Source organism: Panthera uncia, chromosome E3, assembly GCF_023721935.1.
Source record: "Panthera uncia isolate 11264 chromosome E3, Puncia_PCG_1.0, whole genome shotgun sequence".
Classification (NCBI taxonomy): Eukaryota; Metazoa; Chordata; class Mammalia; order Carnivora; family Felidae; genus Panthera; species Panthera uncia.
In genome coordinates, this window is record NC_064815.1 from 19,384,853 (window position 1) to 19,409,665 (window position 24,813).

At 46.2% G+C, this 24,813-nt stretch overlaps 1 protein-coding gene, 1 long non-coding RNA gene and 1 pseudogene across 2 annotated transcripts; 1 reads left to right on the top strand and 2 right to left on the bottom strand.

The window, feature by feature from the left end:
- Window positions 1-3,029: 3,029 nt before the first annotated feature.
- Window positions 3,030-4,849, bottom strand: LOC125928650 (10 kDa heat shock protein, mitochondrial-like; annotated as a pseudogene).
- A 3,483-nt stretch (window positions 4,850-8,332) lies between these two features.
- On the bottom strand, window positions 8,333-10,785 carry LOC125928491 (uncharacterized). The gene is made up of 2 exons (XR_007459678.1): window positions 10,016-10,785; window positions 8,333-9,715 (listed from the first exon to the last, which is right to left on the bottom strand). It is a non-coding gene; the product is annotated as an uncharacterized LOC125928491 (long non-coding RNA).
- A 292-nt stretch (window positions 10,786-11,077) lies between these two features.
- Window positions 11,078-24,535, top strand: KCTD7 (potassium channel tetramerization domain containing 7). The gene is made up of 5 exons (XM_049639195.1): window positions 11,078-11,341; window positions 14,413-14,582; window positions 17,481-17,659; window positions 18,118-18,490; window positions 22,217-24,535. The coding sequence occupies exons 1-5, from the start codon at window positions 11,198-11,200 to the stop codon at window positions 22,218-22,220; spliced, it is 870 nt and encodes a 289-aa protein (XP_049495152.1). The 5' UTR covers window positions 11,078-11,197; the 3' UTR covers window positions 22,221-24,535.
- The last annotated feature ends 278 nt before the right edge of the window (window positions 24,536-24,813 follow it).

The window sequence follows — 24,813 nt, forward strand, 5'->3', positions numbered from 1 at the left end:
TAGCAAATTGCCTGGCACATTCCAGGAGCCCAGGAAAATATTCGGTAAATGATTAATTCTCTCAGAAACCTCTGGCATATCATTTTACAGATGAGAAAACAGGCTCAGCCAGGTGGTGTCCCCCAGACAAGGCCCCTTAGCTGGTGCCACAGTGGTGGCCTGGCACCTCGGCCCGAGCCTGGCCTGAACATCCTTCTCTCCAGTCCACTCCCCTCAGACCTGTCCCCTTCAACTGAAAATGAATACTGCTGCTTGGGGCACCTGGGTGGCTCAGTCAGTCGAGCGTCGGACTCTGGCTCAGGTCATGATCTCATGGTCCGTGGGTTCAAGCCCCGCGTCGGACTCTGTGCTGACAGCTCAGAGCCTGGAGCCTGCTTAGGATTCTGTGTCTCCCTCTCTGTCTGCCCCTCCCCCGTTCACAGTCCTCCCTCCCCCCCACCCCGGAAAATAAATAAACATTAAAAAATTAAAAGAACAAGGCAATAAATACTGCTGCCATATCAATCCTTTGTTCGGCAGTGTGCCTTCAAGCACTCCTTTGTTCAAAAGCCGCCTTTGATTCTCTAATGCTTAACACGTTACACCTAAACTGTTCTGCCTCCACTGTGTGGCCTCACTACTTTCTTGAGTACGGTTCGCCTCCTGCCTGTCTCTGTCTCCTTACACTTCTTCACTTTCTGCTTCTCCCAGATGCCTGTAAACCCTCTCCCCTCTCCCTGGAAAATCCCAGCCTCATTAAGGGCTCAGCTGTCTTCAGTGCCATTTCTCATTACTCAACTGCTCCAACCTCCAAATAGTAACAAAGTCAACCTCAGCTTAACATAATATTTTTTTTGTTTTTTGCTTAGTTCCTGCGTTAGTCTTATGTCATTACCTTTGTAGGGAGGAGGCCACATACTCCTCTAGAGCCTATCAGAATGGGAGAGGAGGACATTTTTCAACTCTAACCCAGCCTGACTCCAGTACTTGCCCCAAAGGAGATGTGATTTTTCTTCCCCACACTGCCCTCCCCTGGAGACTCCCTTGTTACAAGCGGGAGTGTATTGGAAAAGGAAAAGGGCAGAGAACCGCTGCACAAAATAGCTGACTCGGGAAAGAGGCAACCACGGCACACTGGCCTGAAGAAACAGATGCTGTGCTGTTTCCATCCCTGTTGACGTTCCTTCTTCCACAAAGCTTGCTTTCTTTCTGGCCCGAGCACATTTCTTTTGGGCCCTGTGAAGAAAAGCATTTCTGTTTCTTAGATCACGTCTATGAAGATGACTTTGTGAAATGTTGTGATTTGGTGACATCAAACGGAACTCCTGTCGAACGAATGAAAGCTGGCTGGAGTAAAATTTGAAGGGAGGTAACAGTAAGGGACCAGGTAGACGTGTGGCCTATGACTGTCAGAGAGCTTCCTGGAGGAAGCAGAGCCATTGGCCACAGACAGCAAGTGAACCCGCAAAGCCAGAGAGAGGCTAGTGTCCTCAGTGGCCACGGGAGGAGCTTGGAGAGAGCATCGGCCATGGAGAATCATAGAATTTTAAAAAGAGGGGAAGAAAACCTTAGTAATCAAGTAATCAGTCTAGTAATACTTATCAAGAGCTTGGTGTGGTCCAGGCCCCATGCTAGCCATTTTACATGTTTAAACTTCTTTAATTTTCATAATTACCATCTGAGTTACTATTACTACCTACATTTTACAAACATTGGCTCAGGGAGTGGGGGGGGGGGGGAGGTAAAAGTACCTAGTACAGCTAGTGACAGGATACAAACATAGACAACCTGGCTCCAGAGTCTACACCCCAACCACTACTCTGCATCTCAATAATCATCTTTATACTAGAATAGAAACTTGCCATTAACATTGAGTTGCAACTGTTTTAAGGACCTCCCTTGTACTTAGTAATTTGCTAGGTATAATTGGGTAGTGTGCCAGGAAGTCTAGGCAGATTACTGCCCTTGGGAATTTATGGTCTTGGTAAAAATCAAGAAAAATGCAAATAAAACAATTATTTCAGGTTCTAACAAAATATATACAGTATTGCCTACCAAAACCTGGCTAGTAGGTGATAGATAAGTATTGGTCTAGGAAAGACACCACTCAGTGTTACCCCCAGATTTGTATTTCGAAAGGAACTATAGAAAGGCTGTCTGGGCTTTTCTCTGGCAAGGTCAGTATTTTCAGCATTGAGTTCCCTTTCCTGCTTGTCAGTCTCCACTGCAGTCTTCTGCAGGGACTTTAGGTCTTTGTGTAAAGCAGAGCACTCCTTCCTTAATTATTCTGAATTGGGCAAAAGAGGTAATTTTATTCATTTTAGGTTTAAATCCTAACAAAGCAGTTCATTGTTCGAATATTGGGTGGGTGTGTATCTGAGAGACAAAGTAGTTTTGTTAGAGATAAAAATAAATGACTTTGATTCTTCCTTTGGGGTTGGTTATTTCCAAAGATCCAAAATTGAATCATTTTCACAATAAAACCACTGTTTTTGTTCTTCCATATTGTGGAAATGGCTTTTAAGGCCTTACCCTGAGAAAGCCTAAAATGCCCTCTATTGGCCAAACATGGAATGACTGCTGAACGTTCAAAAAAGTTTTCAAGTTGAAAAAAAAATAAGGAAAATGTGTATCATGCATGTGTGCTTTGCATGTGTGCGAAGCTTTCTCTACAAAACTGCTCATTGCAATATAGTCTGTGAAAACAAAAAAGTTGAAGCAATCTAGCAAAAGGGGTATGGGCTAAATGAATTATGGTACATCCACAAAATAGAACTCAGCTAATATATATGGTATTGTAGAAGACTTAACACAGGAAAATGTTCATGTTACATTAAGTGAAAACTTCATATCACAAAGCTGTTTATTATGATCCCATCTTTATCATCTAAAGGACGAATAGGAAACTAAATAGAATAGCTAAACCGATAGACATCTGAAAGGACGTGTGCCAAAATGTTCGGTGTTCTCAGTTCGCAGTTCTCTCTTGGTAGTGGAAGTGTGGGGATTCTTGTTTTCTTCTTTCTTCTTAACTCTCTTTTCTAAACACAATCAATAGGAATTATTTTTGTAAAATAAGAAACAATAGTGAGTTATTTTATTTATTACTACGTTCTTGGATATTATTAGCTTCTTATAAAAGAGACATGGAGAACACTTACAGGAAAGATTTCAGAACCTCAGTGGAATGGGCAGCTTCGTGTGATGCCATGTCACTAGTGATTTATTTATTTTAGTCTACATACTTTCCAAGAAGGTCACCATCTCTAAATGAGAAATCATCCTTGTGGTCCAGAACTAGTTTGGTGCTTCCATATTCTGGGAGAAGAACTTTATCTCCAACTTCCAGGCTAACTAGTTGAATCTCTCCACCCTTCCCTGTAGAGCCTGATCCAATAGCTACTACTGTTGCCTGCAGTGCTTTTCCTTGAGATTTTTCTGGAAGCATAATGCCTCCTTTTGGTTACAGTTTTGGCTGCACTCCTTGCAACTAAAACTCAAGGAGGGGAAGAAACTTTCTAAATGCCTGTCCTGCGGTGACTCTAGCTGCCGCACCTCCCACTCTGCTCTCATGCCACTGCCATCACAAGGGGACCCCCCCAAAACACTGTTTTTTAAAAGAAATCAAGAGATGGAACCCCGTAATCCTACAGTTAAAAAAACTGGGATCTCGAGTAGCGAGATGTAAGTGGTGACTCACCCAAAGCTACACATCTGGTTACACTCAACACTGACCTTCAGTTTCTCTTCTAGTGAGTCTCATTATTTATCCAGTTCTTCTGATGAAAAGTTAGTAATCTTGATGCTCTGACTCTTGGCTATCGATTGTTCTTCACAAATGAATCATTGAGACTTGAATCAGAAATGAAGCAGAAATGAGCTATTAGGACATTTATATGGAGCACATTTGAAAAGATCACAATGCAGTTAGGATGGATTTATTTCTCTTATACAGGGTTTGGCAAACTACAGCCAGTGAGCCAAATCTGGCGACACCTACTGTATGTGTCTTACCTATGGCTGCTTGCTCTCTACAGCTGCAGGTAGAGACAAACTATATGGCCTGCTAAGCTGAAAATGGTTCCTACCTGTCCCTTTACAGAGAAGTATGCAAACCCCTGCTCTTACAGATAATTTAAATCCTATCCTGCCTCCAGATATTTAAATATTTCACTACACCTTAATGTCTCTAGCTAACCAAAAGGACTCTCAGCTGGCAATTCCACACAAATGTCAGAATAATCATCAGAGCTAGAAAGTCCCCAAATGGCAAGTTGTTTTTCCCTGATACCCTTTTCCTGCCTCGGAGAAACAACAGGCCCTTCCCAGCCTCAACCCCAACAAACTCTCTGAGTGGGTGGGGACGCCTAGGAGGACAAAGACTGTGGAATGGTGGTGGAGAGGCCCAAAGAGAAGGGCACATTAGGAAACAGTACATTTTCTTAGGGTGCAGGGGATTATATTTCCAGCTAAATTCTTTTTCCATTTGGTGGAATCATGTTGAGGTGACATATTTAAGCTGGGAAGTGCTTGAGCCTGAAATGATAGACCGATGAAAATGCCACACAGGGGCACCTGGTGGCTCAGTCGATTAAGCACTGGACTCTGATGTCAGCTCAGGTCATGATCTCAAGGTTCATGAGATCAAGCCCTAAGTCGGGCTCTGCCCTGACAGTGTGGATTCTCTGTTTCCCCCTCTCTCTCTCTCTCTCTCTGCCCCTCCCCCCTTTCTCTCTGTCTCTCTTTCTCAAAATAAATGAGCATTAAAAGAAAAAAAAAAAAGAAAATGCCACACAAACTGGGCATGAGGTGGGAGGGAGAATTGGGAATGTGGCTCCAATATACTCACCCACCCATGGGATTTGACCATAATGCTTCAGAAGTGACTGGAACCAGCCTCATTTAGAGACATAAGGGGTGAGAAAGTAATATGCAATAGTAGGTAGGACAACGATGGGCCCTCAAACCACATTCATAAAACACCGTGGAATTCTCATGTTATTTCTGTATCTGTTTCATATGTTATTTTTGTTTTATAATTAATAATTGAAAATATAAAACAAATTCACCAAAAGCCTACATGCAAGGAGCTTGAGGTGAGAGCATTTCAGGGCCCATGTCCTCTTGCAGTGAAGATGTCCATGGTTACCAGTATACTCCCCAAACCAAAGAGCATTCCCTTAATGTTCACTCTGGATAAGACTCCTAGGCCTTCTCACAACATGAGGGGAGCTCCTTCCCACTAGCCAAGAGTGATGGCATTCTGGAATTCCCTACCTCTTTGATATTAATAACAGCAATTCATGCCCCTGTATACTACTAATACCAATAAAAGACAAGAGGAAGAAATATATGGAGAGGTAATAGTTTGAATGTGATCACAGCACAAATTCCTTTCAGCATTCATCTATTGAGTCCCTACTATGTGTCATGCATTGTACCGGACCTTGTAGATATTACAGGGAGTACTAAGACACCAAAATGGACGCCCCCACCCTGCTTTTTGACTTCCAGGAAGGTAGATATTGGGAAGTCTGCTACAGCCACAGCAAAAAGGAAAAGTTTTAATGCTTCCACATTCAAGCTTGCCTCCCAAAAGAGCAAGAATCATGGCTTCTGACTCAGTGTTCACTTTTCCTCCTCCAAACCTCAAGTGCTTTGATCTGCTTGGTGAAAGTTAGGTCACTCGTGGAATCCAGGATACAAGGTACTCTGGGGAAAGTAGCTTTTAGATTTTAAGCTTCTAGCATTCAGTGAGCCACACTTAAAAGGGATCAGAAAAGAGGTGAGAAAGACAATCTAAACATCAGTCACTTTTACCAAAGCGGATGATAGGAAGAGAAGTCCAGGCTAAGAAATAGCAGTGGTTAATCAACAGGGTACACCAGAGGCTTGGGGAGAGCTGAGCTGGGGTGAGAGCAAGTGGGCCATTAGCCAAGCTTTTGTGCCGTGGGAAGCTCTTGGCAAACAACCTCCTCCTCAAGGCCAGGAGAGCAAGGGAAGGCCAACCATCTAACTTCATCCTCTCAGTCATGATGTTTCTCCCTTTGTGCCAGTGGATAAGAAACAAGGAGTTGTGGGGCACCTGGATGACTTGGTTGGTTGTCTGACTCTTGGCTTCAGTTCAGGTCATGATCTCACAGTTCGTGGATTCAACCCCCATGTCAGGCTCTGCACTGACAGCTGCGGAGCCTGCTTGGGATTCATTCTCTCTCTCTCTCTCTCTCTCTCTCTCTCTCCCTCCCTCCCTCCCTCCCTCCCCTCTCTCTGTCCCTCCTCTGCTCACTCTCTATCTCTCTCCCTCAAAATAAATAAACATTAAACAAGGAGTAGAGAGAATTGGGGGAAATAAGGAAGGATGGAAACACTTGGTGGAAAAATGCTGAGTTAGGTTTTTAACATGGTAAATTCGAAGCACCCTTAGGGACATCCAGTTAGAGATGTCAAGTAGTCAGTTTTATGTACAATAAGGGTATAAAGTTCAGGAGAAAGAGCTGTGTTGGAAATTTAAATTTGGGAATCTTTAACATATAGACTGTGGTTGAAACCATGGTTGAAGCCATACCTTGAGAGTATATGTAGAATAGGAAAGAAGCAAGCCAAGGGCTAATTCTGGGATCCAATGGCTCTGAAGAGGTAAGATGGTGAATGAACCCTGCAAAAGAGACGGGAAAGAGATGGAAAGGAAAGGACAGGACAGGACAGGACAGGAAAGGCTCATGGAATTCAAAGGAGAAGGGGGTTTTAAGAGACTCCACTGTGGTATGATCTAGAGAGTTCAAGAAGGACAGATGGTTGGGCTTGGCAGTTAGAAAGCCATGCTGATCCTGGGGAGAGCAGTTTCAGTGATGGGTGTGAAACCTACTCTGCAATGGGGATAAGAAGGAAATAGAGGAAACAGTATGGACACTTGTGAGAATACTCGCTACCATGGGACAGAGAAAGAACGTGTGCTACCTAGAGAAGGATGCAAGATTGAAGAAGAATTTTTATTTATTATGATGGGAGAAACTGGCACATAATATAGGCTGCAGCCAAGAAAACCATACAGAGGAAGAAACCAAAAATTCAGGAGAGAGAAGGGTTAACTTATAGAGCAAGTACAAGTTAGAGCCTCCTTGGGGAGATTTAGCCTCAAACCCAGAGGAGATGGTTAAGTTGAGGGTGAGATGGTAGGAAGTTGAGGAAGTTCTTCATGCCTGATAGCTGCATTACTCTATGCAATAAAAGCCAAGTTTCCATTTGCTGGAAGGAGAGGAGATATCTTGGAGTGCAGAGGGGCCTTGGAAACAGTAAGTTTGGAAATAGAAAAGGAAGCTGACTTGGATATTGACTGGATTTATTGTGGTAATCTTTTTTGCAATTTATACAAACATTGAATCATTATGTTGTACACCCAAAACTAATATAATGTTATATGTCAATTATATCTCAACTAAAGAAAAAAAGAGGGGTGCCTGGGTAGCTCTGTCAGTTAAGCGTCCAACTCGATTTTGGCTCAGGCCATGATCTCGTGGTTGAGAGTTCGAGCCCCACGTCAGGCTCTGCACTGATAGCATGGAGCCTGTTTGGGTTTTTCTCTCTCACTCTCTCTCTCTACCCCTCCCCTGTTCATGCGCTCGCTCTCTCTTGCTCTCTCTCAAAATAAGTAAACATTAAAAATAAGAAAGGAAAGAGCTGACTAGAAGAAACACATGGACAGATGGCCCAGTGGCACTGCATGAGTTAATCATGCATTTATAGTGGTATCTAAATTCATATGGTGATGGCACTTATCCAGAGATAGAGCACAGAAGGCTGATGGGTTAATCTCATGGGTTTTGTCCCTTGGTCAGGTGCTGGCAAGGGAACACAGGAAGACATTCCCTAGGGAGATGTTTAGATGGATACATGGGGTCATGGTAGGATAGGGGAGAAAATAAAATCAAGTGACTTTATTAGCTACCTGAGAAAAAAGGGTGAGAGGGCAAGGGACCATCAGTCTTAAGGAAGTAGAAAAGCAAATAAACCAGTTTTGGGAGAAAGATAGAATCTAGAGATCAAAGATCAATTTATTGGAGTTAAAACTTGAAAGGTGGAAGACTTCTGGGCACTAGCAAAACTCCTCCACAGAGTATTTCCACTTTCTCCCCCCCACTCTTTTCTCTTTCTTTCTTCCCATTTTCCCTTCACTTCACTCAGAACCACGCTTTTTTTCTTCACTCCTCTCTGAAACAAGAATACCTTTAAAGAGCTTTAAATGGAGGATTGACATGATTTGATATGAAATGTTCAGAGCAGCAAGAGACATTAAAATAAGATTTGTAGCAGCACTGATTGATACAACACTAGGAAATAATTAAATACTCATCAGTGGCATGGATAACGCTGCCTTTATTTAGTCTGAAAACAAAAATTAAGCTGCATTGCTCAGTGGTGTAGACAGGGGTAGTTAAACTTGGAAAACAAGGAAATGACTGTCAGAAAAGTAAAGATGCTGGTGACCTCTGGGAGAATGGAGGTTGTCTTCAGCAGGGAGGACCCTTGGAGTATGTGGGGACTGGTAATATTCTAGTTCTTGACTGAGGAGTGGTTTTATGGGTAGCTCCTTTATAATTATTCTTCAAACCGTACATATATAGTTTTGCACTTTGCTGTATCATATATCCTAACTATAGAGAAAACATGCATGGAATGATACATACCATATATAGGAGGGGGGGGATGAAATTAGGGAGGCATGTGCAGATACAATTGTGTTTGTGATATTGCATTTCATGAGCAGGGAGCTAAGTATTATCTATAATTGTTTACGTGTCTAAAACATTTAAATCAAAATGAAAACTGAAAAGGTGATATGGAAAAGAAGATGGATGCTTTTGCTTCTGTTTTCATTTCCTTTCTGGTTGTTAAATTATTCAGTAAGTTAGAATCAGGAGGGAAAATTCAGTAGCTGAATCAGTACTCTGGAGATTTGCCAGCATTCAGTTCTTTTTGTTAGGGAGACATGGAGAATAGAATCCAGTTACTAATCTCAGGGCTTGATCTCAGGCCTGTTTGGTTTACTCTTGGAGAAGTGATCCCAGAGGATACCTGCCTGTATTCTGACAACAGCCCCCACCTCTGCATGAGTATGTGCTACTCATCCCATCCTCTCTTAAAGGCTCACTGACCCTTCCCTGCAGCCTTCATGTGAACTGGCCTGGAAGTCATTCCGCTGTTGGGTGGGAATAGCTGCTGCCAGCAAAGTGCCCTGCTTTCCCAGAAAGCCTGTTCCAACCCCTTCCCACTCATTCAGCAAGTCTTCATTCCAGGCTGCTGACCTTGGATCCAACCCCCGCCCCGCCCCGCCAAATGTGTAAACAGAAATAACTGGGAAACTGTATTACTAAAGGAAATCCTCAGCAGAAATGGAAAATGAAAACTCCAACACATTCAGGATGCAATGTAAAAGTAGTTACACATGGATTTCCCTACCTCCTGAGCCTCTGGGTCCCCCTTCTCATTCTCTTTATACAGGCTTTCCTTAAGGAGTTGGAAAAACTGTCCTCCTGACTCAATTCTGTGGTTTTCTCACATGGATTCCTAGGGTGAGGAGAGGCCGCCTGGGAGGGTGGAGAAATGGAAGGAAGCTGGTCCAGGTAACTCCATGTTGAGTGAATCGACCCAGGATCTGCTCAGACTTCTTGGTAGGTAAGATAATAAAATCCTCATTTAAGCCAAGTTTGGTCGCAGTTTCTGTTACAGCTGAAACGTCCTAATTGTCATGGGACAGAAAGAGGAAATTTTGTTATACATGTCCTTGGGAAGGGCTGGAGAGAGTAGTGATAGATAAGAGAAAGGCTCAAGGGGCCCTCTTTAGGGCAGTGCTACTCCAAGAGTGGTTCATGCACCTGCAGCATCAGGATAACTTGGGAGTTTGTCAGCAGTGCGAACGTGAGGGCTTCACTCCAGACAGACCAAATCAGATTCTCTGGAGGTAGGACTGGGACTCTGTATTTTAACAAGGTCGCCCTCCAGTGATTTCGATGCAACTGATGTGGGAGAAAACACTGACCTGGAGCACTTCTCCACCTGGGAGTGTGATTGGTCCAACAGAGGAAGTGCTGTGTGTGCCTCTAGCTCATTGCCCACTTCTCTGAAGCTGTTCCAGTCTTCTAGGTCTCAGTTGCCTTTTCTGTCACAACAGTAGGATCAGATGAGGAACTGGGTGTCAAAATGGTTTGAAAGAGCTCAGAGCGTGATGCCTAGGAGAGTCAGTCCCTGAGCTGACCCAGCCCCTCCCAGGGGACACAGCCTGAGGCTGCAGACAGTATGTCAGCTTCTTTGGGTGGGGCCTCTGTCCATCCGCGGAGGAACTGGCACGTAGAGGATGGAGAGTCACTGTCATTTTTAACTGAACTCAGGTGCTCTTATTTTGAGGTTTCTTCTTTTCGGGTTCCTGCATGAGTCCATCAGGAAGGACTGGAAACCCAGGTTTTGCCCTTGTGGCTGTGGAGGGTCGCCCGATCGCAATGCTGCCCCTCCTCTCTCACAACCTCAGCGACCTCAGCCGTCCTCCCGCCACACGCTCCGCATCCTCAAGACGTCCTCCCGCCACCTCCACTGAGGTGACCTGGTCCTCCCCTCCTACGGATTTCCCCGGCCTTCGACGCCCAAGGAGACACAGGACCCACTGCCCTGAAGATCGAACAGCTAGTTCGAGAGCCCTGCCTCCTGTCTAGTTACTAGGCGTCGACTCCAATGCGGGAGCCACCCTCCGAGCCAACGAGGAGGGTCCGCGTAGATGTGGCGATCTCGCGCGCCGCCCTGTGCGCCGGGCGGATAGCGAATGGAAGGGGCGCGCCCGCTGGCCTGAGGACCAATCAGAGCAGGGCAGGCAAGCAGGTCCGGCTCCCAGTGGCCACTCGGGCGCAGACTCAACGCGTTGCCTGCTCTTGGACTGGACAAGCCTCCTGCCAATCAGGGGCGGAGCAAGAGGAGCCTCGGCCAATAGCGGGAGGCGGCCGGGTCGGGCCGGTGGCCCTGCGGTCCGCTCGGTGGTCCGTGAGCCCGTTGACGCTGAGGGAGTGGCCGCCCTCCGGCTCTCGCGCGCTGCGCTCTCCACCCCCCCCCCCACCCCGCCCCCGGGCCCGCCCGTCGGCCGCGCCGCGTCATGCCGGGCGCTGCTCGGCGCTAGTGCCCGGGGCCGCCGCCTCCCGCCCGCCCGAAGCCGCGCCCACTGTCCAGAGCCAGAGGGATGGTGGTAGTCACGGGGCGGGAGCCAGACAGCCGTCGCCCGGACGGTGCCATGTCCAGCTCCGACGCCGAAGACGACTTTCTGGAGCCGGCCACCCCGACGGCCACGCAGGCGGGGCACGCGCTGCCCCTGCTGCCCCAGGAGGTACCCGGGGGGGTGGGGCGTGGGAAGGGGCGCAGAGGGAGAAGCAGGTGCCTGGCAGAACTGACCTTGGGGTGTGAGCAGCGCCGAGGCTGGGGTCGGGGGGGGGGGGGGGTGTCGGGCTGAGGGCGGCGCCAGAAGAGCCGAGCTGCCCAGCCCACTCATCCTCCCGTAAAAGGCACAGGTGTGTCTTCCTGTCCCCGGGGGGCACCTGATCTCCCCACCCCACGCCCCCCTCTTTCAGTGTTCACTCACCGCAAGGTTGGTTTACTCCCACCCCTAAGTCCCATCCTTAGCAACTAGAGGAGGGAGGGTAGTCTGTGGGAAGGGAACCTTGGAGTCCCAAGAGATGAGAGTGTCTTCTAGAAAATCAGGGAGGAGGCCTTCGTGGTTGCCCAGACCCAACCTCTAGCTGCCCAGAAAGTGGGGTCAGGGACTCTGTGCAGATAAGAAGCAGGCTAATTAATAGATGTGTCCACACTCACCTGACACCTCCATGGCTTTCCTTCCCACTGGTCTTGATGTGATAACAGTATCACATTTAGAGCTGAAATGTCACTCAAGAGAAGGGGAAAGAGGAGGGAAGGTGGGGCACTGCTGGGAGCTGAAGAGGGAGACAGAAGGTAGGAGCTAAGGTAGTGCTGGATGTGGGGGCCTGTGGGGTGTGGAGGAATCCTAGGAGAATGGACAGCTCCAGAGGGGCAGGGCTGGGCTGGGGGTGGCTCGTCCCCTGGGGATTAGAAGCCTGTGCCTTCGACATCATGAAACACAACAATGAGCACAACTCTAGAAGTACTCTTTGCATTTGGGGGCGGGGTGGAGCCGTTAGAAACACTGTGGTGCTTACTTTTCATGCACTGTCATTGGGGAAACAATGGGGTTTGAGACAAAGAGGCAACACCCAGAGACTGTAGGCCAGCTCCCCCCCAGATACATTGTTCCATGTGAGATCCAGAACAGTTTTTGGTTGCTTTTGCCTCTGTGCCTCAGTCTTTTCAGCTCTACTGTGGAGCAGACACTTGGATTGGTATGAAGATATCCTTGGAAAAGGTGTAAAGAGCTCCAGAAATGTAAAGCATTCTTATCTCAAAATATTTGAGATATTTTGTTCATACACCTAGAATAGTTTTATTGGAGCTATAGACTAAGTAGAAGGCATTTGTTATCCTTTGGTTGCAGAGGAGTAACAGTGCATACGCACAGAAGAACTGTACATAACCTTTCTATTTCATTCACTCACTCATTCATTTAATGCACACTTGGGTCTTTGCTGCTTGCCGGGCACTGCACTAGGCTCTGGGTAACTTTGATTTCATGTATTTTTATCCTACTTTAGTTCACAAAGAACTTTTAAAAAGTTGATATTATTTTACTTATATGTGAAATCTAAAAAACAAACAAAAAAACCAAAGCATAAATAGACCCATAAATACGGAGCACAGCTGGTGGTTGCCAGAGGGCAGGAAGGGTGGAGGGATGGGCAAAATGGGTGAAGGGGAGTGGGAGGTATTTGCTTCCAGTTATGGAATAAATAAGTCACGGGGATAAAAAGTACAACATAAGGAATACAGTCAGTGAAATCATAACGGTAATAAATGGTGGCAGGTGGTAGCTACACTTGTAAGCATACCATGTAAAGACTTAACAAATCACGGTGTCATACACCCAAAACTAATGTAACGTTGTGCGTCAACTACACCTAAAAAAATGTACGAAAAAAAACTGGAAGGCTGGGGGAAAGGACTATCTGGATAAACATACACTGGAGCCTTAGAGATGTAATATTGAAAAGTATGCACTCGTACAAAATTTTAGTCAATCTGGAGGTTGTGGGAAAATTAGAGAGAACTGGCTTCATTTCTTTAAAACCACAAGCAGTGAAAGATATTCCCACTCTCCACCTCCCCCAAAAAAGGTCCTGAGTATTTTAGGGAGACCCTAGAACTTCTCCTGGCAAATCTACACCATCATTCCCTGTTCTTCCCCCTGCCCTTGCCTCCGGAACCTTAGCTGGACGGAGGACTGATCTCACTCTACAGATTAAGAAAGAAGCAGTGAGGTACAAAGAATGAGGAGTGGATGCCTGGAATTGTTCCACAAACACCTATGAGCCCTGCTGCGGGTGGCCTCATGATTAGTGAACAAGATGCCGTCCCTGCCCTCAGGAAGCTTGAGGTCTAGAAGGGAGAGCTGACAGAGGAAAATAACTGCTGGTGTACCGTGCTAGGCGAGGAGGGTGTGTGGTCCATGGTGAAGGCACGATGGAGGGAATGTTCAGTTAACTCTGTCTTGGGTGCATGTGAGGAACAGTAGAGCAGAAATGCTTACAGAATTGGGAAACTTAAAGAGAAGCTTTTATTTTATTTTTTAAGAAAGAGAGTGTGCGCATGTGCACACAACTTGGGACGGGCAGAGGGAGAGAGAATCTTCAGCAGGCTCCACACTCAGCATGGAGCCCAGCGTAGGACTCCATCTCACAACCCTGGGATCATGACCTGAGCTGAAATCAAGTCAGCTACCTAACCGACTGAGCCACCCAGGCGCCCTGAAGAGAAACTTTTAGAATGTGCGGATGCTGCTAACCTATATGGTGCCTTGGTGTGTATTAGAGAAAGGACACACAGCTGGGCTAGCAGATCACTCTCAGATCGGTGTCCTTGTGCAGTGAACAACATACACCACACACGGGGCAAATGCATTTGCTAGATGGACAAAGGGAGAGTGGAAAGAACATTCTGGACAGAGAAGACAGCATGAGCAAGGGCATAAAAGTGACAAATTCAGGAAGTGGAAAGGAGGACAATGACGGCTTTGAACTCCAGAAGAGCGATAGCAGAATTGGGGTGGGAAGGCCTGATTTAATGGCTGTGGGGGGGGGGGGGGGGGGGGGGACTTGGCAACTGATGAGTGTGGGGAAAGAGAGGAGAGAGAAGAACATTCAGAAAGACTCCTGGATTTTAGCGTTGGGTGACTGAATGGTGTAGCACTAATAAGACCCCAGAAGACCACAATCAGAGCAGCCTCTGTTCTCATTCCCCAATGCCTGGCTGAAAGTGCCGGTGGTTCCTTTCCAGTTTCCTGAGGTTGTTCCCCTTAACATTGGAGGGGCTCACTTCACCACACGCCTGTCTACTCTGCGGCGCTATGAAGACACGATGCTGGCGGCCATGTTCAGCGGGCGACATTTCATTCCCACAGACTCCGAGGGCCGGTACTTTATTGACCGGGATGGCACCCACTTTGGGTATGTTTCTCCCTCTATGATCAACCTTATAGTTCTAGTAAGTAGGACCTGGGCTTCAATATGGGGCTTTGGTATCTTCCATTAATACCCAGAAAAGAAAATAGCAAATGTACTGATGGAATTTAATAAATGTGCTTATTGAATTGGATCAAAAGCCATAGTATCTTTCCCAGAGGAGACAAGGACAGCCAGAGAGAGCCCAGGTGCCACACACTGGCTGGATGTGATGAAATTGGAGACCAGGAAGTTGTCATCTGTATGGAATAGGTGTGATGCCACCTATAGGCAGGGGAGCCCCAAAACAACTTCTTGGCGAATATCCTCAGATTCAGATTCTGGGTCTCCACATTGCCATTAGGGAGGGACATGGTGTATGACCGTGGTTCTCAGACTTTCTTTGATGGTTTAAAACAAATGAACAAAAAAGGTGAAGGAAGGGCCATCATATGATTGCCATCTTTTAATTTTGCCAAGAAAAGCCTTTAGAAAAAAACAAACAAAAACCTTCAATTGTGACTGTCATTTTAACGCTAAAACACAGAAAGACACAATCTCAAAAAAGAAAATAGCCCTTCCCAAGGAAGGACTTCTGATACCTTAACACATAAACAATTTAAAGACTTTATGTTTTAGTTTCCTTGCTTGTGAAATGAGAAATAATTACAGCTGCCTCACAGGCCTGCCATGCCGATTACGTAAAGAGCCTTGGTGTGACCCCTCACCGGGTCCTTCCAGAGCATGTGGCTGAAGCTCTTTGCCCCTTCAGTCTAACTTTGGAGATGACTACAGAACTAACATGATTCTTGACCTTCAACACATTGGCTAAGGAGTCAGAAAGTCTCCAACCACTACGTATCTGTGCTGGCCTCCCAAGTAGGATCGCCTGCACTGGGAGAAAGGTCATTTTTATCCTCAGAAAGGAGCCTCTGGTCATGCAATTTGCTTTGAAGCATCTGGGTTTCCCCATTGGGCTGTCAGCTGCCTCCAATGCTGAGAAAACAAAGTGTCACATCGCTCTGCAGAGCTATAAAAAGATTTTTGTTTGCAGGCTGTTTGGGGGAGGAAAGTGCTGGCCCCAGCTGGCAACTCCCACAGCACTCTTAGCTGGGCCTTGCCCTGGGGTCATGTTTTTCAGAGCAGACCAAGGTTTGCTTAAGATCCTAGAGGACTAATTTGGGAAGGGGTTGTGGGGAGGAGGAACAGGCTTTGGCTCTAAGCTGATGTGCCCATGCCCAGGTGGCCATAGCTGGAGAGGGTCAGAGCTGGGCCAGGGTGTGGCAGAAAGCAGGATATTGTGGCATTTATCCTCAGGCTGCTAGACTCCAATGGTCTGTGATTCATCATCAGCAGATGAAGTTGCTTAAAGACTCAGAGAAAATAAAATAGGGGCTCAGGGCATTTGATCAGGTACATTTCTCTGCTGGGGCAGCTCATGTGTCCCTAGCACCCACCAGGGAGGCTGCTTGGGTCACCACCTGGGGCAGTTTCCTACTGTGATCAGTGAATAACACTTTGGACTAGAGTCTGGACCACTGTGGGTATGGACTTGGAGTCAACCATGACTGCATCTGGGCCTCTGCTAGCTGTAGCTCCTTGAGTAAGGGTATTCTTTAACCTCTCTGAGCCCCTCTTTTTCTTCATTTAAAAATGGACCTAAGATGGCACTTAAATGTCATTGAAGGGATTAAATGGGGTAACACACGAATAGTAGCTGACCCAGACTAATACTTAGTGGGTGTTAACTGCCGTTACATCATGGTCATAGACAAACTCTTGAGGCAACATCTTGATCTTGGGGTTTGCTCACATATCTTTACAGAAGTAAAGACCTTGCCACACTTAACTGGCGATGGATCTGATTATGATTATTCTTAGCACCAAAGGATCTGAAGATGGAATTAAAAGAACTGAATTTTTATTTTAAGAAAATGCAGTATGTGATTTTATTCATTCGAGAAACCAATTTGTCCAGGTGTTCAGGGTAGCATTTGCTGTCCATATAGCTACAAAATAAGATGAATGGCAAAGAAATATAGAAAATGGGGAAGGCTACTACATTGCTAGCGGAAACATAAAATGCTACAACCATTTTGTTAAGCATGCGCTTCACCTTATGACTGAACAATTCTCCTAATATGTAGCCAAGAGAAGTTGGTGCATGTGTCCACAGAAAGTCTTATACAGGAATGTTCATCACAGCTTTACTCATAAGAGCCCTAAACTGGAGACAACTCAACTGTCCATCAGCAGGAGAATGGGTTAAATCAATTATAGTAGATCCAGCCACTTACATGAGTTTTAAGATGAGGCAAAACTAATCTTTGTTGATAGAATTCTGGGATTGAATGAGAAGGGGCAGAGGGAAACTTTGAGGAGATTGAAATGTTCTGTATCTTGGTCTAGGTGGTGGTTATAATAAAACTATACAATTAAGGTTTGTACATTTGAAAAAAAAAGATTTGCACATTTGTTGCATATTAATTAGACCTCAATTTAAATATATATGTCCTAAGGAGCCTAGAATATGTATGTTTCCATTATTCCTATATATACCCAAAAATAACAATACCTAATAAAATAAATATACCTAATGATAATTATAAATGTAATAATGATGATACTGATAATAACAGCTATTAATGCTTATTGAGGACTTACCTTGTGCCAGGTATTTTCTAAGCACTTTTTAATCATTTAATCCCTTTATACCATTACAAGGTAGTTTTTAAATTTTCCCTCATTTTACAGATGGGAAAATCAAGGCACAGAGAGGTTAAGTTCACCTCTCCAAGGTCACACAGCTAGTAGTCTGGTTCCAGACTCTGTGCTCTAACCACTATGTGACACTGCCCAGATCCATTAGCTCCTTCTCACCAACCCTCTTTCCTTCCTGCTCAGAGATGTGCTGAATTTCCTGCGCTCAGGGGACCTGCCACCCCGGGAGCGTGTACGGGCTGTGTACAAAGAGGCTCAGTACTATGCCATCGGGCCCCTCCTGGAGCAGCTAGAGAACATGCAGCCTCTGAAGGGGGAGAAAGTGCGCCAGGCGTTTCTGGGACTCATGCCTTACTACAAAGGTGAGGTGTCAACTGCCCAGGGTGATTGAGGTGTGGGAAAGGAGGGTCGCGAGGCATCTGTGTGTGCATAGGTCGTCACCAGGAGAGGTGGGTCTAAGATGTATCTGTATTACTCAGGATCAGAGAGATTTCTGCTTCCCCTTCTGCTCTCCCCTCCCACTCAAACTGGGAAGATTCAGGTTCCATAGGGCCCACTTTTCCTGTGACATCATCAGATCACATTTCAAAAGGATTATCCTCATTCTATCCTTTTGGTTTCTTTTGCCTTGGAGATCCATGATCCCTGTTTAAGTTTGTGCCTTTCACAGGCCCAGAGTCCCTTCCCCAGGATCTGCCTCTTCCCTGTTGGATCATGCCTTCACCGGGGCTCTCTCTTTGTGCCCTGACGCTGCCTTGCCCACTGCCCCCCGACCTCCTGACCCCTGTCCCAGTGATGGGTGCTGTGTTCACCCCCCTAGACCACTTGGAGCGGATTGTGGAGATTGCCCGGCTGCGTGCAGTACAGCGGAAGGCCCGTTTTGCCAAGCTCAAGGTCTGTGTCTTCAAGGAGGAGATGCCCATCACCCCCTATGAGTGTCCGCTTCTCAACTCCCTGCGCTTCGAGCGGAGTGAGAGTGATGGGCAGCTCTTTGAGCACCACTGCGAAGTGGATGTATCTTTTGGGCCCTGGGAGGCTGTGGCTGATGTTTATGACCTACTGCACTGCCTGGTCACGGACCTCTCAGCCCAGGGCCTCACTGTGGACCATCAGTGCATCGGGGTGTGTGACAAGCACCTCATCAACCACTACTACTGCAAGCGCCCCATCTATGAGTTCAAGATCACATGGTGGTGAGTAGCCCGGGTAGGGAACAGAGTCCTATCAGGGAGGGTGTCCGTTCCCCTTAGTGTCGCTGGGAGTAAGATCCCTGGAAGGGATACTGACTGCCCCAGACCTGCTGAGGTGAGGACCAAGTCCTGAGGCACAGCTCCAAGGGGACGGAGGTCTCCCAGCTGTACCTCGGGGTCAGGCTCAGGGCCTGTGGCCCACAGGGACCTGGTGCCTGGATTCACCTGACCTCTCCTCAAGGCACAGCAGTCTCTGCCTGAGGCTTAGGGGTCTGGGTAGCTAGGGCTTGACCAGAAAGTCCAGAGAGGTTTTGTCACTCTTGTTCTTGCAAGAGAGTTTCTGCCCTTTTTAGAGCCACGTTACCAAACTGTTGTAGGCATAATCACTTCCTCAACCCTGTTCACGTACCCCTTCCTTGTGCCTAGTGTATAGGTATGAACACAGAATATGATGGGGGGTTTACCCAGGTAGCCGCCCCATAGCCCCTGGCTGAAGAAGAAGCATCTTCTCTCCCTCTTCCCCCAGGGATAGTTCCATGCTTTGTTTTAGGATGTGGAAAGACTCTTCCTCCTGGAACATATTCTTCACCACTTTTTGGAGATGTAACCATAGTTGCCAAAGCCATGTACCAGGTTGGCCTTAGAAAAGCACAATGTTTACAGCCCTGCCTTAGGGCCTTGGCTTCTCCTACCTTCCACCAACCTTCCTTGCTTGAAGGGTTATCTTCTCAGGGCTGTAATGCAGATTTCAGAGGTTCCTTTTGAAGATTTCCCTGAATCGAGCAGACAAGTTGCATAGATCTTCTGTTATCTTTGAGATGTAACATCCTTTCTAGAGGCTCAGAATACCTCTTTGGCTGCCATTTCATGTGTTAGCATCCAATTTGTGGTGAACCTCCTTAGATAGAAACCCCCTGTGTTTTTAACCCTATTGCTTTATCCTGCTAATGTTCTCCTAGGAGAGTGTCTGTTCTGAGGAGGCAAAGAAAGGGTTGGGTGGGAGGCACAGCTATCCCGGGAGCTGTAGGAAGATAGCAGCACTTCCATCGTGTTTTACTGTCCCCATTTCAGAGACAGAAAAAGATTCACAGGGCTCTGTTCCCACTGCATTTCCTTCTTGCTCCATGTGCAGACGAGGGTGGTCAGTCGGATGTGGACACACATCCCCTAAAGGAAGAGCCATGCAGCACCAGTAATCGGAACGTAGCATTTCTGTGCTGCATTAGAGACTTCTCCATGTGATCGTGATTGTGCTTGATTGTTCCTGGGTGTTTTGTAGAGAGATTTTTTTGTGTATAAAACACTAGTGAGGACAGCCTCATTGGTCTCAGTCCTGTGAGACCAATGGTTGGTGATGCAGGGAAGGGGTAGCTAAAGATGTCTGTATCCTTCTAAGGAAGAGAAGGCCAAGCCTTAGGACCTTGGCAGAACTCCTTCATAGGGCAGTGACCTCCTGGCCCTCTGTGGCAACAGGGATTCCAGGGCATGGTTTTGCACTCCTACGTTGTGTTCTTATGTGGTGGAACGGAGGTATAGAATGAGATCTAAGAGGAAAGTATACAGTCAGTTGTTCAGGTTCCAAGGTATGCATCCCTTCTATTGTTCTTATCCACAGATGAATCATCACTTTTCTGGAGTTGATTTCCCTGCTTGAAACTTAGTCCAACAGCATGCCTCTTGTCTTGTTCTAACAGAAGTCTTTCATTTAAGTTGCTCCGGTTGGTGTTACTGCCTAATACAGATTCATTTTTAGACAGACACTGAGGCAAGCTATTCAGGAGAAAGGCAGTATGAGTAGAAAGCAGACAATTAATCCTAGTGCTTTCAGGAATCTGGCCTTGGCCCTGTCTCTCCCCCACCCTTGTCACAGAGTATCACAGTACTTGGTTATTTAGAGTCCATGCACGTAGGATGGAGTGATTGGTTTGCTCAAAAACAATCCCTGAAGACAAGCTTGGAGCTGCAGAGATGCTGCACAAGGACACTGTCCTTGTGCCTCTTGCTAGAGACACCCCTTTGGATCTGCTCTGCCCCTGTGTTCTCACAGTGGTGTGTTCTGTGCCATTGTGGGGGAGACAAGGCGCTGGGCCAGTAGACCAGGCAGCGCAGGGATACTGGCAGCCAGCTTAGAGCTCTTTCTAAACGAAGTAAAAGAATTCAGTGGCCCAATTTGGCCATTCTCTGATGAGAAGCCAAGGCCAGGCTGAAAAGTGCTTTTGGATGTGGTGGTTGGTGGTAATGGCCTCCAAATAAAGGTCATATCTGAGGAAGAGACTTCTCCCAGTTGTATCCTTTCTCAACTCTAACTGGTCAACTCTAGAGCATAAGAACGGTTGGGTTAGGAAGGAGGGCCCCAAAGGATGAACACTTCTTCCCAATCAAAAGGGAGTATATTTTCATAGCATTCTTGTGCATCGTGTTGATGGGTCAAACCAAAGTGCCTGCCTTTGGAGCTTCCATTGTGTTTGTGGGCACCTTTTCTCCCAGGTGTCATGCTCACTGGTTGGGAAGGTGAAAGTTTTAGGATACAGGATCGTGGGGTGCAATAGCAGCCATAACAAAATTCAATAAAAATGAAAAAGTTAACTAATGGCACAAAAAAGATTGAAGCAAAACCGCAATGAAACACATCACACCATCCCAGAAGGGGGAATTCTTTGGGTAGCACTCTAAATAGAAGAAATACAGGACTCGTCACCACCCTTATTCTACCTTCGGTTAATTCACAAGGCTGTCCAGTGCTTATCACGTGGCAAGGAGTCAACTGTGCTCTGAAAGTTTCTATTCTTTCTTCCTGGGGCTGAGGATATTCTGGGAGCTGTCTGAACCTTGTGCCTCAGGCTGGTCAGGTGACCTTATCTTCCTGTTCTGGGTTGCTTGTTGGAAGACTAGGAAGAATGACATTTCCAAACCACAAAGTGGGGTGAGCCTCAGTGTGCAGTCTTGGCCTCAGCTGGATTTTGAAGAGGTTAAGACAAATGACAACAACAACAAAAAAACGAAAACTACTCACACTGATCCCAGTTAGAATTTCAAATATCCTTCTGCATACCTTCTGTCCATATTTGATTCTAAGTGATTAAGCTTTCTTGGGCACCATTTTGCTGCGACTCTTTCATGAAGGTAGTGGCTGCCTTGTGATCCTTAAAAGAGGGAGGCTCTATTCATCAGAAGCCAGAGTGTGAGAGACTGGGGTGGGAGAGGCACTTTTTGGAATTCTGGAAGAATCATACATGTATACATATGTTAATTGGGAGAAGGGTGGGTGGGCAGGGGTTGAGGAGGAGGGAACAAAGACTGGGTAGAGGAACAGGTTGCCTCTGGAGTATGGGAGGTCACCTGGGTCCATTGTCTTCCTCCTGTACGGTGTTGGGTTCGTGTACATGGTATAACATTTCCTATGTTCGTTCACTCCCTGTCTGTGAGCGCTTTGGTGCATGGAGCCTCAGTACCCTCACGTGGCATTAAAGTAAAGAATTAGAACCTGGGTGCTGTGCCTTTCTTTTTTAGAGACTTACTCTCATCCCTCCTCTGCCCCCCACTGTGCGAGCAAATCACAGACTATGTCTCGATTTCTGCTTAAAATGTGTTATATTTTTAAATACTCAGCTAAATAAAAGAGGCTCTTTCCTGAGACCAGCCCCTGAACTTCTGCCCTGACTTGAAGTTAGAGGGAGATGGGCACCATGAACCCCTTCTGCAGTAACTGTAGCCTTGTCTCTGTTCCAGGTAGGAGTGTGCCCACCCAGCCTAGGCTTTGCCCTCTTGTGTTGAGAGGTCTTCAGGGGAAGAAGATACCACAGTTGCACGGTCACTGTGTGGCTAACAGCCATGTCAGGTGGTTCTGAAAGAAATCCCTCCTATCATGTCACCACTTCTTTCAAGGGCGAGATAAATGGCTCTAAGCTTATGTAAGCCTTAGTGGTCGAGACCCTTACTTGAGGAAAATGGGTATAAGTTGCCCTTCCTCTGAAAGCAGAGTTTGACACCTTCCTGGCTAATGAGTGTCCTCATCAGGATGCCCCATGGAGTCACTTAATGGAATCACTTTCACGGAAAGGTGAGTTCTGACATGCTGGGTAGCTATGCCACCCTCCAACTGCTTCCTTAAATCTCTGATTATTCTGACTTTTAAACAAAAGCACTGCTGCATTACCTGTGCCAAATGTATTCCCTGACCTAATTACTGTGCACACAATCACATAGTAATGATACACTAATAATACTTAATAAGTTGGAAACTGAAGCTCATGGAGACATAATTGCCTCAAGGGCAGATAGCTAGTAAATGGCCAAGTCAGGATTCAAACCCAGGGCCCTTTTTGGAAATCCTCACAGGTGTTCAACAGAGCCCTCCCTTCTTGTCAGTGGGACACTGACAACAGAGCTCAGTGTCCCACCTCTGAGACTCCCTAGGGCTTCACCCTGCTTCAGTCTGTGCAGATTTTAAAAGCACATACTCTAGAAGTCATATTAGAAAACTTCCTTGGATGCGTAGGTCTTAAGTAGTCCCTGAGTATTAAGGAGCTAGCTGGGGTCCCCAGTGTGCCTCCCTTCTTAGTAAGGGGCACATGTTTGCTAGATGGAGGAGGACCCTGCTCATGGGCAATGAGTGGAGGTCAGTAGTGGCTCTCTGGCTGGATCCTGAGTATGGCAGGATGATCCGGGACAGCTTGAGTTAATCAGACTCTTGCAGTCTCCTGGCCTAACCACACAGATGCAGCCTGATCATGTGGGGAGTGTGCCTGAGGCCGTGGCCCTCCTTCAGGGACCCCTGGCATCAAGAGAATAATTGAATGTGAGGCTCTTTAGTGTGGCTCGGGGGATGCTGTGTGCCTGGCTTGGGACTTACGACCCTTAGATCTGGGTCTCAGTTCTGCCTATTTGTTCCTTTGTCATCATTTTGAAGATGATCTCGTAGCTAGCTTTGGTTACCTTTCATTTTGATTTGCTTAACTTCTAGCATTTTGCTCAAGCTTGTGTTCACTTACCTTTAACTTCCTGTCCTTTGACTCCTTACCATTTTGTTTTTCCTTTCATGTACTTTATACCGTTCTCTATTTTTTAAACATAATTTTAAACTTTATTTCTAACATAACTTTAAAATAAAGTGCCTATATGAATAGGATGCCAATGAGCATCTTGTTCTGAGCAAGGGTAATTATGTGCCTTTTTTCCCTTCTCCAGTCGTTTCTACAATGATCTTACTAGCTGTGAACATTAGGCATCTCATTTCTCCCTTAGATGAATATCTTCTTCTAAAGTCTAAATATAAGGAAAAACTGATAGTGTTATTACAAAAGTCGTAGATCTGATGTCCAAGCTTTTACCTCCCCCTCCACAAAGCTCCCTTCCCAGCATATACACACAGTAACAGTCAGTTGAGCCTTAGAAACGAGGCAGCCCCATTCCCGATTGCTAAGGACTTCTTCGGTCACACACTTGTTCTTCCTGAGCATTGACATAATCTGAAGATCCTGGGATTCTACCACCTCCAACCACCTGGAACCAAGTGGAAACAGAACGGTTGTGCACCAGGAAAAAAATCCAACACAACTGTAAGAAGGCTGAGTTGAACCATCTTGAACCATCCAGAAATACTTCATAAAAGGGGCCTATAATCAGATTGTGATGCACCTTTCTCACCCTTCTGTGATCTCAGTAGCAAACTGAATCACCCTTCCACAAACCATGACTTTTTGAAGATTCTCTTAATGTATTATAGACCCTGTTTTTGTTTTTTTTTTCCTATATTATGTGACCTTGGCAGATGGCCTAGCTCCAGTAGATCTTTGGAATAGATGTATACATACTTCTCTCCTTTATTAATAAAATTAAGAAATAGAACCCCAAAAGCACCACAAAACTTGGAGCTTGACCTCCGTTAAAAGAAATTTATAAGTTAAGAATTTAGTTGAAATCTTTATACTTTTGTTATTTTTGTAAGGGGATTGGATGGTATCCTGAGTAGGTTTAAGTCCCTAGAATGTTATCATGAGTAGGTTTAAATCCCTATAAATTCCTTTTTTAGTGTGTTTTTCAACATTACATCCTTATCTTCAGCTCTGCCTCCGCTTACTCTGCCCCAGGGACCCATCTTTGTGTGTACGTGTCATGGGTGCCTACTGTCCCTACTCTTACAATGTCATCTCCATCTCTCCACCCCCTCCACCATCACCACCCCTCCCCCAGCTCACGACTGTCCTGTCTTTGGCATTTTAAAGCTGGTTGCCTACTTCTGGCCCTGCCTCATCCAGCATTTGGTAGCCAGCCCTGGCAGTGATGCTTTGTCCAGCACTGCCCCCCAACTTCTCAGTCAGTTAGGT

Bases quoted from the DNA above. Each gene is read 5' to 3' on its own strand.
- KCTD7 (XM_049639195.1), top strand. From the start codon at position 11,198: ATGGTGGTAGTCACGGGGCGGGAGCCAGACAGCCGTCGCCCGGACGGT. The intron at 14,583-17,480 runs GTATGTTTCTCC...CTTCCTGCTCAG, and splicing joins CGGGATGGCACCCACTTTGG to AGATGTGCTGAATTTCCTGC. The intron at 17,660-18,117 runs GTGAGGTGTCAA...TCACCCCCCTAG, and splicing joins ACTCATGCCTTACTACAAAG to ACCACTTGGAGCGGATTGTG.